The 13,406-nt window shown below is 34.1% G+C and overlaps 1 protein-coding gene across 1 annotated transcript in view; it reads left to right on the top strand.

Annotated features, from left to right (window-relative positions):
• The window catches only part of SLC13A1 (solute carrier family 13 member 1), a gene marked incomplete at both ends in the record, with an annotated part of 68,144 nt that overhangs the window by 17,479 nt on the left and 37,259 nt on the right, over window positions 1-13,406 (top strand). Inside the window, 4 exons of the mRNA XM_084229271.1 lie at window positions 1,762-1,898; window positions 4,414-4,601; window positions 5,152-5,209; window positions 5,290-5,338. Of these exons, the coding sequence (XP_084085397.1) occupies window positions 1,762-1,898; window positions 4,414-4,601; window positions 5,152-5,209; window positions 5,290-5,338 (432 nt within the window). The remainder of the gene's footprint in view (window positions 1-1,761; window positions 1,899-4,413; window positions 4,602-5,151; window positions 5,210-5,289; window positions 5,339-13,406) is intronic.

Genomic DNA, 13,406 nt, shown 5'->3' with positions numbered 1-13,406 from the left:
ATGGGGAATGAAATGCCACTCAGTCCAAAGGTTATAACAATCAAATTAAATAATATATGTGAAAACATGATGTATATTAGGCATCAAGTGAGTTTGAAAATTCACTGTGAAAGTTCGCTTGATAATATTAAACTCTAATTCCAGTCTACCACAGCACCCTGGAATCTCACTGAGTTGCATAATGTGTCTCTGATATCCTCATCTAAGTTCAGAGTCCTATATATCTGTCTCATTAGCCACGGTAGTTTTAACCTTATTTTATCTATTTATTATGCCAACGATAATTATGTAAAGCCTACTGATGACATTGTTATACTAAAGAATACCAACAAATAATGAATTTCTCTCCTATCTGTTTAAATCTAAAATGCTAAATAGTTAGTGGGCCTAATTAGATATTTCAATGCATGCATTATTGTTATTGAAAATATGTGTATATAAATTTTACATATATAGATGTGAAAATATACATGTTACATATAAATGCTATATATTTACTTAATCATTTAGTAAATAAATATGTGCTAAATAAACACACACAGTTTGCAGCAACATGGATGGAGCTAGAAGGGATCATGCTCAGCGAAATAAGTCAGAAAGAAAAAGAAAAATACCAGATGATCTCACTCATAGCAGGAATTTAGAAAACCTAAATAAGGGACCAGGAAAAAGACTAATTAATACAAAGTAAAAATCAACAAGCAACAAGCAACTATAAACCAGAGACACACTACGGGGTGGGGGGGGAACAGGGAGAGGAAGTATTAGGGTCAAAATAGGGGGGGGTGCAATTGTATGGGGAATATAACCAAAATGAAAATGCATACATTGTGCAAAAATGAAAAACCATGTAAGAATTATATAAAATAAAATATTTAAAAAAAAAATATATATATATATATATGTGGCGTGTGCTAGGACTCTTCTAAGTACTTGGGAGTAATAGATGAATAATCGCAGACAAAAAAATTCTTATTTTCCTAGGAGGAAAGAGATAATAAGAATTCCTTAATGTATAGGTAAATCTTGGTGCTATGGGAAAACAATGCAAGGGAAGCAAATGTTTTAAGAAGGTCTATAGTAAACAAATTTTTTACACTTCAAAACCTTGTTTTATAACTAATTTGACCACAAAAAAGTTTAAAGAAAAATATTATGTACTCTCATACTTTGGAACATTCTTTGCTCAATACTGTTGCAAATGGTTGCCCGAAGTATCCATGTAATCTACTAATCTCTGAATTGTATTAGCTAAACATGCCTTACATGTTGATCCCTATTCAAGGGCATTTGTTTTATAGTAAGTATTTTTGAAGGTAAAACCATTCTAATATGAAGGGAGTAACTCTGAAGTTATGGTATAAATAATTGGTAATGAAGTTATTGAGGAGTTGGAGGATTAATTTAGTATTTGCCATTCTACCATGGGAGCATAAACTCCTATTAACTCCAGTTTACAAATGGAAAACTCCAGTTACAAATGGAAAAGTTACAAATGGCATGTACCAGATGTTACTTGGCTATTTAAAAATTCAATATTCTAGCCACTTTTTTTTTTTCCCTATATCTTTCCTTAACACTTCTATATCTGGTTAAGAAAAAAAAAAAACATTTAAATTTGTATTCAAACACATTTGCATTTTTCTCAACAAAATAGATTTTGTAGTTGAAGATCAAAGAGCAGTGAAATAATGTCTTTCTTATGCAATGCTGTTTTTCCTCCACCATTGTCAATAATTATAGGTTTAATTATAATTTCAGGTGGCATCTGCTTATTTCAAAGATTTTCACGTACTGCTAATTGGAGTCATCTGTTTAGCCACATCCATAGAAAAATGGAATTTGCACAAAAGGATTGCTCTGCGAATGGTGATGATGGTGGGTGTGAACCTAGAATGGCAAGTACTGCATTTACTGTTCCAGGTTTACATTCTCAACAGACCAGTTTGTCAGAGCAAAAACTAAATAACCAATGCACATCCAGGCAACTATTTGCATCACAAAAGAAACATAAAACAGGATGCCAAATTATTACTCCCTGTCCTGCTGGTTTAGGTGTCAGACTTACAGAAATAATTAAGCTTAATAGTCACTAACTTGTCTCTTATCATTTAATAACAATCACACCAAACTAAACTGACTTTTAAAAAAGAGGTTGAAATGGAAGCAATTTTTTTTTCTTCCACAAATATGAAAGTGTAAAGTGCACTTGAGTTGTACATGGGAAGAACGTTCCTTTCATTGGAAGTCTAACTACAGGGAGATTGGAATAAGTGCACAAAACTCTCTAACCTCTTACATACCCTTGGAGTCAAAGCGTAGAGAAGTCCTGAACCTTAATAGATAAGATTGATAGGCTTCAGAGCAGATTTCAGTCCTATCTTGTTTATTTGGCTGATTACACATTCAAGACTTGTTCAAGTGCATCCTTGATCATCAGGGAGGATGTTAAGAACCAAAGGCAAAGACATTACTGATGAAATACAAATGTGTGCAGAAAAATTCCAAAGTGAACATTTTTCTTTTTAATGAAGTGTTGCAAAGTGAAACAATCAATTAAGAAGTTCCAACTATAGAATGTGAAATCACTCATTTGACTGATTTTCCTCCATGAAATGAATGCTTTTTTTCCATTAAATTAATTGACTGCTTTAATTTTTAATTCCAGCTCGTGTTAAGAACATAGATGTGAACTAGAAGAATTTGCAGTGTCATAATTTGCATAATGATGTTGTGTTTTAAAGCCTTTGGTATTTCTTTCCTTCTCATCTTTTGAAAATAAGTTTCATATTGAAGTCTGTGTAGTTATATTCTAAAGCATAACTACATCTGTGGTTGCCATTTTTGGAGCAAATTGCTTTGTTAAACATAAAAAAAAAAAAAGATAGAGCCTCCCCTGGTGGCGCAGTGGTTGAACACTGGGCTGCAAATCTGCCCGCAGCCTCTGCAGCTCCGGTTCGATCCCAGATCGCCGGTGAGGGTCCCACAGGGTGCCCAGACCTCTCCTGCCATGCCTGCTGCTCCCCTCAGCAGTGCATTTCATTGATCTGCCTGTTCCTGTTCCCCGCTCTGGCTCTGGTGAATTCTCTCACCCTCCCATGCTTCTGACTGTACCCAGTGCTTGCATAAATAAATAAATAAATCTTTAAAAAATAAATAAACATTAAAAAATAACTCAGATAAGATAAATAATAAAATTATTTGTTGCTGACAATTTTGTAACAGATATTTATTAGGGTCTTTTACTCTTAAAACTGATTATATTCCATGACTATTGAGTGTTCTAGAAATATGCATCCTTGTATCACCATCTGGTCATCACCCCCAGGGGGTGGGATCTGCATTGTACAGTGAAACTGGAGTCCTGCCCATTACACCACTAGGTGACTTCATTTAAGGCATTTTCACCGCACAGCTTTATGTGATTCCTGCCTTTTCTTATTGAAATATTTCATGTCTTACCAATGCCTTAATTTAAACATTTCTTCATTTTTCTATTTATTAAAATCATTTCCTGTTTAAGCTTTCTCAAATATTTTATTTTGCATATAGATTCACCTTATCTGAAGTTGAAACTTAGTGTGGAATTGTTCTTGGAGATGTATTTTAAAAGGGAGTCAGATAATTTTATAAATGGCTCATATGGAAAAATGTGCTTCTGAATGATTTTCTGAGATCTGGTATTCAAAGGAGATCATGTTTTCAGAATTTTATAGACATGATTCAAAATTCTATAATATTAGGTATGTTATTTTTAAGGGAAAACTAAAAGAGAAGACAATATATATCTAGATCTTGACAATAGGTAAGAGTGTCAGATTCAGGAGAGCATAGATGATAGAATCTACAGAAAGTTCTGAGACCTCACTTTAGCTAGTGATTTTATGTGTGTGTGTGTGCGCGTGTATCTATATTGGTGAACACATGGAAGGTAGATTTAGGAATAGTAATCTCTCTCCTTGCCCTAGGATCTCTTTGGCATTCATCATAATAGAGATATGAGCTAAAGGTCATAGGAAGGAGACCCTAAATTCAAAAATGGATAGTACATTTTCTTACTGGTTTTTGAAGGTCAGTGTCATCTGTAAAGGGAATTCAAATATTGTCCTAAAATAAGCTGTTATACCATCTAGCAAGTTGCAGTATGGTTGTAAATTGGTTGTCAGATTATATGTTTTGGTTCTTGATTTCCTAGTTTTGGAGAAAAGATTCCTATTATTTTTGGGAGATACTCTTATGTGCTCTTTCCTTAATACCTGGTTAGGACTGTCCTTGGAAATTCAACATTTGGGAGAAACCTTAACCTTCTATGTGTTGAAAAAATGTAATCACCAGCTTACAAACTATCTCTAGTTAAGTAATAAAGCTAATTAAGCTAGAGAGCACAGCTCACACTAAAGCTTATCATTTCAGGCTGACCTTGGGCTTCATGATCAGCACCGCCTTCTTATCCATGTGGCTTAGCAACACCTCCACGGCTGCCATGGTGATGCCCATCGTGGAGGCAGTGGCACAGCAGATCATCAATGCTGAAGCAGAAGTTGAGGCCACTCAGATGTCTGACTTCAGTGGTTCAACCAACTATGCACTGGAACTTGATGGTATCTTGTGTTGATATGGTCACTATGGGGCTGAACCGTGTAGGTAATAGGTCTAACCTCCAGAATTCTGGGTCATATTTTGAATTGGCTATCCATACATATATGACATGAATTTAAGGAGCTTTTTCTATATTGGTCAGTACTTACATGGGAATTACATTACCCAAATATTTTATACAAAATTAATGAATGAATATTTGGCAAAAAGAAGGAATGACTTCTATTTTCCATTTTCATGGATCTCTTTCTGTCTCTCTGTCTGTCTCTCCACCCTCGCCTTCCCCTCCCTTCTTTATAAGTATACCTCCATCAATGACTTCCTTTCATAATATTGGGGATCTTTATTTGCTACCTTCTATTTGAAAACAGTGTCACATTTTATTGTGGTTATTTCTGGCTCTGATAAACTACTCTGACACAGAATTTATTAAATACTTTATTACAATGTATTTCATGTTCATTTGAATTTATTTCTATTTCTAGTAATGTTTCTATTTTTTCCTACACACCCATTTATTTAAAATATATTTTTTGATATAATGTTTTACAGAAAATATTACTGGACAAGAAACAAATGAGAACAAAGAGAAAACAAAACCTGTTCCAGGGTAAAGAATATTGATATTTTGATTAGGATTTTCTAGGTTACCTTTTAATAAAGTTTTAAGTGGATCAATTTGTTTTTCAGGTACAGTAATGATGCAGGGAAAATATCAAGCAAGATGGAGCTGGGAAAGGTACGTTGAATTTGATTCTTTCCATATAATTATATATGAAATTATATTAGATCTCCAATTTTATATGTATGCATTTAAAAACCTGTTCCTTGCTTCCTTGTCTATAAATTACCATGCTTGCCTAAGTCAAAGCATGATGTAATGGTTTAATAAGCCATATAGGATAAAATAAAGTCAACATCCTTATAGGAAACATTTTAGGCTCTGAAATTCAGCACCATTATTTTTTTCTGTTACAAGCCTGATAATAGCAGTTAGCATATGCAAATTAAAGAACTATAATTCTAGTCTAGAATGTTGTTCAATTTTCTTATTAAAATCTTGCTGGTTTGATAGCCTGATTTTTATTAGGAGCATCATTATTTCTTCCAGGTTATGAACTTAGAGCAACTCCTATTCATGTAATTACAATCCACTTATCTTTAGTGCCCCCATTACCACTAAGTAATTCAATGCAAAATGCATGAGTTGCTACTGTCAAATACACATGGAGAAGTTATTGTAGCCATTCTAGCTATCAAAGGAAGTAAGGAGACTTTCATAAACTATCCCATGGAATTCATTTTCCCAGAATAAGTCACTATAAAATTATTAGATGGATTGGGAGCAATGTATCTCAAGACCACTGAAAGATAATGCTGCGCAGAAATAGTGCTATGGTAACCATGGCATCAGGAATAGGAGAGGGAGGTATGTGTTTCTACCTTGGGCTATAATGCATTAGCATGCAACTCAGTAGGAAAAAGAAAACCTTTTTATTATTTACAGAAATCTTCAAGGAAAGGGGAATTTCTATGTAAAGAGAAAATAAATGCACAGATAAGTTTCAAGCCATTAACTACAGCATACATTAGAGTTTTAAAGATGAGAATTGAAAATATATTTATGAAAACATTATCTTTAGGGACAGATATCGTTCTTTTAAAACAGAAAATCAGCGGTATGCCAGGTATAGTAGAGCGAATACATTAGAAATGGACTTTTAAAACTGTAATGAAAATTGACAAGTCTGAACAAAGAATATATTTATGCTCAGTACGTTTCTTGTGATCATCTTCAGATACCCAGCTTTCTGGCATGAGAGGTAAAATTTGGATCACAACTCCTCATATTATTTGGCATCCCACACTGTCCTGGCATGACAGGAAGGTCTAGCAATAAAAAGACTTGCTCCTATTGTCAGTAGCTCAGAGTCTAGTGGGAAAGAGACTTAAAAAAAAAAAAAAGTGTGATATAAATACCACAACAAAGGCAAACGCTGAAGCCAGGTCTTCCAGAAGCCTGAGCAACTAGCTCAATCTGGGCATATTTCTGGGAGGGAGTTTGTTGTTTTTTTTTTAATTTTTTTTTTAAAGATTAGTTTATTTATACAAGCACTGGGTACAGTCAGAACCGCGGGAGAGTAAGAGAATTCACCAGAGTCAGAGAGGGGAGCAGAACAGACAGACTGATGCAATACACTGCTGAGGAGAGCAGCCCGTATGGCAGGAGAGGTCTGCGCTCCATGTAAGACTCTCACCTCATCATCTGTCTGGGATCGAACCTGAGCTGCAGAGGCTTCGGGCAGCTTCGCAGCCAAGTGTTCAACCGCAGTGCCACCAGGGGAGGCCCTTGGGGAGGGAGAATGAAGCAGAGCACTTTCAGATCTGAATCTGGAATGAAGTTATCACCTGCAACCAAAGGAGTGCAAACTCCATTTCTACTTTGTTCACCTTTTACTCCCCTAGCACATCCATTGTCTAAGACAGATTAGTTTTCAATAAATATTTATCAGTATTAACTAATAATGAATGGCAAAGAAGAGATATTTTAATGAGAGGATACAGAGAAATCAGAAACCCAGTGCACAGAGAGCACAGCTTTTTGAGGAAACATCTCCAGTGCAATGAAAATTGCTGGTTTATTAAGTGAGATGCTTGAATAAATTGATTCAGGTGAAAAACAATTATTCATGTCATGCAAATGCATTTGGAATTTATCTTAAGGGAAATCCAGAATTTGGAATTGAGGGCGCAGCCTGTTTCACACCGCCGTTAAGGCACTTACTGTGGCAAAAAATTGAAGAGCAGAGGGGATGGCATTAAATGGACTTCGTGATGAAGCAGACTTTGAGAATGAGAGAGAAAAATAGGAAGATATTTCTGTTAGATAAGCTCAGTAAAGGTGAATTGTGATGTCTCTGATTGGGAAGAAAAGGCAGAGGGAGGAATAAGTTTTCAATGGAAAAAATAGGATTACTTGCATGCAGTGTAGGGAATCAAGATTGAGATCTGAATTTGGAAGAGGAGAGCAGGAACTTTGAATGCTGATTCTAATCTGGTTTCTTCTAGAGACTGATGCATAAAAATTCAGCTTGTTTTTATGTAAAAAAGCAATTCATATGTAAAAAACAATTAAGGGATAGTTTTTTGCTCTATAATAGTGTTCTTTATAAAAGATCTCTGGAAAGTATTATTTTACTTGTTGTATTTTGAAATATGTTTTGATTTTTAGCAATTATAAATCTCAGAAATAAACTGTATATTTTATGTTATGATTATGATATATTGCACCTGTTCTTTATCAAGGTACCGCTACATATATTAACACCAAAAGATTATGTGGAAGCACCCATGTATCTGTATTTCATGTAGTTATAAGATGGAAGGTATATTTATAATCATATTGTTTTGGTCTACTGCTTTCTTACTGAATTAGGTGGAACAATCTGTTGAATTAAAAGAAATTCTGTGTGGTTTGGTTTTGCATTTGAGCTGCAAGTCACAAAAGATACAAGTATTACTCCCTTTGAGGGGGAATGATTTAAAATAAATATCAAAGAAACAGAAAAAATGAAGGGGATAGTTTTTTTGGTACCTTCTATTATTTTGCCATATTCCAGTTTAAAAAATTAAATTTGATTTCTAGTGAAAATTATAATTTTAGAAATTTGTATTATCATTTATTTAGTAAGAAATTAAGATTTTTTCTGAATTTAATGAGATGTCTTTACTAGTAAAATTAAAGCAACATAAGACAGTGAATAGGTTTCTCCATTTTTACATAATATGCTTAATTCATTTTTAGAATTACACACTTTTCTCTAAAGGCAATAGTGTACATACTGATTCATATGAAATCCAGTATACAGAGAGCAGAAAGTTCCCAATAAGTAGATGAAAATAATGAATTACCTCCAAGTAAATTCTAAATGTAATGATTTCAATAATATTGATTTAGAAATACACATTTAATATTTGTTCAACTCTCACTTTCTTAATAAGGCCTACTTCACCATACATTTTCATTGCAGCCAATATATCTGTCCTCCATATGTCCTTAAATCTGTCTTGTTTTCTCCAAAGCACACACAACCGTCTTACAAGCTATATAGTTTATATAATTTTAGTTGTTTATTTAGTTTCTATTTTCTCCATTAAACGTTAAGATTCATCGGGGCAGGAATTTTCTCTATTTGTTTACTTGTATCTTAAATATCTAAAACAGTGACTGTCACAGAGTAAGCATTTAGTAGATATTTGTTGAATGAATTAATTCAGTAATGTTTTCTGGAATAATTACAATTGAATCAAAGCAGTTCATTGTGCATATAATCTGTAACCAAAAAGAGCAAAAAGTTAAAGTTTTAAGGATAAAACTGTGGGTGAATTGATTTTTTTTCAGCTTTATTGACATTTAATTGATATTTTGTAAGTTTAAGTTGCAAGATTTGATACACTTATATACTGCAGTATGATCACCACCATAACCTTAGTCAGCACCTCCATCGCATTACATGATTACCATTTCTTTGTTGTGATAAGAACTTTTAAAAGCTACTCTCTTAGCAACTCTCACATATATAGTTATCGTATAATTACTATGCTGTTTGTGAGATCCCCAAAATTTATTGACCTTAGTACAGTAATGTTGTTCCCAACATTGCCCCCTATTTCCCACCACACTTTGATGTAGTACCACTTATCACTTTTTTTGTTTCATTGTTTGTACTTTGGTGTCATATCTAAAATATGCATCACCAAAATCAATGTCAAAAAACTTTTCCTTTATATTCTAGGAATTTTTTATTTGAGTTATTGTATTTATTTAATCCCTATCAGGTTATTTTTTGTGATGGACGTAAGATAGGGCTCCAATTTCATACTTCTGCATGTTGTTTTCCCATCCGTATTTATTGAAGAGACTATCCTCTCCCTATTTAGTATTTTCAGTGCCTGGTTAATTATTAGTTAACTGTATATGAGAGTTTATTTGTGGGCTCTGCTCCAAATGACTTATGTTATACCAGTACCATGCTGTTTTGGTTATTATAGCATTATAGTGTAATTTAAAATTAGGCAGTATGATACCTCCAGCTTTACTCTTTCTTAGGATTGCTTTGGCTATTTAGGAAGATTAACTTCATTTTTGGTAGCAAGAAGTTAGGATTTGAAGCTAAAAATTATCATCCCTAGAATTCATGATAACAGAACTGCAAAGTTATGATATAAATGGTAATGAGGATAATTTTGCTGTTGATGATGTTGCTGTTGATAATGAGTATTTCTTGGTTTTGAAGAAAATAGATATCCAGTAGTCCCTGAGATTCTAAGACCTGATTTAGGAGTACTCATATCTGAGTCACATTCATATGTTGAACAACTAAAAAGAGGTGTTTTTCTTTGCTCACCAAGTTTCCTTCTCACTGTAGGCCATGACTAAAATTTTAGCAGAGCTCCCTACTTGTGCCCAGAATAAAATTAATGGGTAGTTGATAAGTTCTGGATTTTTCCAAAAGTGAAATATTGGTAGGGAAGAAAAGAAACAAGAAGACCCCAAAAGAACACTGACAATAAATTAAAGACTATATTTGTCAGATTTCAGCAGTACAGCTGTGATACCAGTCATCACTTATTTCCATGATAAGTAAGTTCCAAGTATCCAAAAATCAGTTTTTAAATACCAAGAAAGGAATCAAACTGCTTGGCTTTTCTTTCCCTTACAAGCAGTAGTATTATTCAGGGAGCTACCTCAGATTTTTACATTAACTCAATTTCTAAACCTCCAGGCATCTTCAAATGAAAGGAATTTCAAAATCAGCATGCTTTTAATGAAAGGACTGAGATAATTGTTTTCCATTCATCTTATACAAGTTGTAGTTCCCTAAAGGGAAAAGTTCAAAGGAAAAATTTCCTTGAACAAATTGCATCTTTCTTTAAATTAGATGTTGTTTAGTTTGGGAGTTTAAAAAATCCTTATTATTAAAGATAATATTCTAGAACACAGCATTATTTCGTGCCCTCCAAAGCACAAAATTCAATGTTTTCTATATAACAATAATAAACATGGTTTATGATATCAGGAACAGGCCACTAGTTCTGTCTAATAAGGAGATATAGGCTCTAGAATATCTGACCCCTAGATCAAATGTGAAGAGGTATTTTAGATTAAATCAGATAGCTCATATAAGCAAAGTTTGTTTCTCTTTGATTACTCTTGCATTCTCCCAGAGTGGGTAAAATTATTACTGGTGAAGGATACTCAGGCCTTAGCTGACACATCCAGGTCTCTCCTTTCAATCAGTTACTACAGCCAAATCCTGTGGTTTGTAAAGAGGTGAACTGAAAGAGGTGAGGGGTAGGAGGGAGGAAGAGAAGGCACTACCACACTAACTTGAGAAATAACAACAGTGTTCAAAAGGCAAGAGATAACAAGTGTTAGTGAAGATTTGGAGGAAAGGGAACCCTTGCATACTGCTTGTGGGATGCAATCTGTTGTAGCCACTGTGGAAAAATAGAAGTAACTCAAAAAATTAAAACTCCATCTAGCAATCTCACATTGTGGTACACCTTCAAAGGAAATGAAAATAGGATCTTGAAGATATATCTGCTTTCTGTGCTCCCTTGTTCATTGCAGCAGTTTTCACAATAGCCAAGATATGGAAAAAATCTGTCTGCCAATGGGTCAATGAATAAAGATGCAATCCCTGCCCCCCCATCTCTAACAAACACACAAATCATGTGATTTATAACAACAGATCAACAAATGAAATGTTTTAGGGCATTATGCTAATTAAAATAATGCAGACTGGCCGCTTCCCAGCCTACCTGTGACTATGCAGGCATTTCTTTTCACATATTTTTTCCCTTTGCACAGCAGCAGCTCAGCTCTCTGCAAATGTGTGTCTATGCAGGTGTCTCTTTTTTTCCCCCTCCTTCCCTGCTAGACCTGTCCTTTTAAAATGTTAAAAAAAAAAAAAAAAGATTCAAATAGAGAAAGAAAAATGCATGGTATCACTCATGTTGAATCTAAAAAATATATCAGACTAATTAATACAAAGTAAAAATCAAAATCAAAAAGCAACTATAAACCAGAGACACACTATGGGGGGGGGGCAAGGGAAGGGGAGAGGAAGGACTAGGGTCAAAATAAGGGGGTTGCAATTGTATGGGGAATATAACCAAAATAATAATGCATACATTGTGTAAAAAATGAAAAATGATGTAAGAATTATATAAAATAAAATATTAATTAAAAAAATATCAAACTCACAGAAACAGAATAAAAAGTGGTTGCTGGGGTAGGGAGATAGGAAGAGGTTGGTAAAAAGATATAGGTTTTCAGATACAAGATAGGGTCTGAGGATCTTATGTAAAACATGCTGACAGTAGTTGGTAACCCTGAATTGTATGGTTGCTATTGGTTATCAGAATAGAAAGATAAATATGTGAGGTGATGCTTACACAGGATGGTTGAACAAGGTCAATAATCTTACAGTGGAAACATGTGTCAGATCACGCTTTAAATATCTTACAATGTTATTTGTCATTTATATTTGAATACAGTTGGAAAAATATGAGAAATTCATAGAGTACATCATGGTGATTTTTTCTACATATACCTGGTATAAAGATTCCTCCCATCTTGTGAGTTAACATAGACATCACCTCACATATCTGTTTTTTCTTTTTTGCTTAGTGAGTGCATTTGAGTTCTATCCTTTTGATGGATTGCAATTGTGCAGAATTGTCAACTGTAGTCACCATTGACTTTGCACTGGGGCCTCAGAACTGACTCATCTTTGTAAGCGAGAATTTCTACCCTTTACTCATTCTTTTTTAACTTGGTAATTTCTTGTGCCTCTGGGAACATAAAATGAAGTTGAACTTTTAAGAGAAATCATTTGACTATTCTGCTCACTAATCTAATTTATGAGAACTCATTTCATTCATCTGAGAATTCAGAAGCTTCATTCATTCATATCAGAATAAAGGATGATGTTTATGACCAAAAATGGGGTTCCACTGTCTGCCACCGGGTCTAGACAAGACTGAAGGTAAATCTGAGGACAGACAAACAGGTGGAAACCTAACCTGTCTGAAATTCTGCCAGGTCATTGCTAAGAGAAGGAACGGTAGCAACAACTGGCAAGGTAAATTCACTGCTAAATACAGAATTGATTTAATATTCATATTTAAAAAGAATCACAGCAGGAACCAGTGACCATAAACTTGCTGCAGTTTTCCCTTTTATTACAGGCAAAGTCCGAATTCCATTGATGACAAGCCTTAGATGTGTTTCCACCAAACATTTTGTTGTTTGAAGAATTGGCCCTTGATAGATCTTTTCTACCCTATAGTTTTCATTTCTGAATCATCAAATCAGAGTTCTTTACATTTTATGCTATTGATCTATAATACCTTCTTGCAAATAACATAAGCTCAGCCATTTGGAAACAATACTTTCCTGTAAATGTGCAGTAAACCTCCCATATTACAGAACTCATTCTAAAACTGCTTTGTTTCTTAAAATCCTTAGCAATGTTTTTCTATGCATTTTCCAATGTACTACCTAACAAAGAATGCATTATTTTTATAAAATTTATAAAATACAACAAAAAATTTAGGAATAATTAAGTGAAATGATTAAAATGGCATACAGCTTAAGAAATAGAACATAAAAATGCTAAGAAATGTCCATGAGTCCTTCTTGATTCTATCTTTAATTTAATTTTACTATGGTCAGAAACTGGTCTACATGACATAAGTTCTTCAAAACTTGTTGAGGCAGAGCTATAGGGAGTCCAGGG

Source organism: Talpa europaea (assembly GCF_964194135.1).
Source record: "Talpa europaea genome assembly, chromosome: 3".
NCBI lineage: Eukaryota > Metazoa > Chordata > Mammalia > Eulipotyphla > Talpidae > Talpa > Talpa europaea.
Note: the sequence above shows the minus strand (reverse complement) of the source record. Positions and strands in the feature narration are given on the sequence as shown.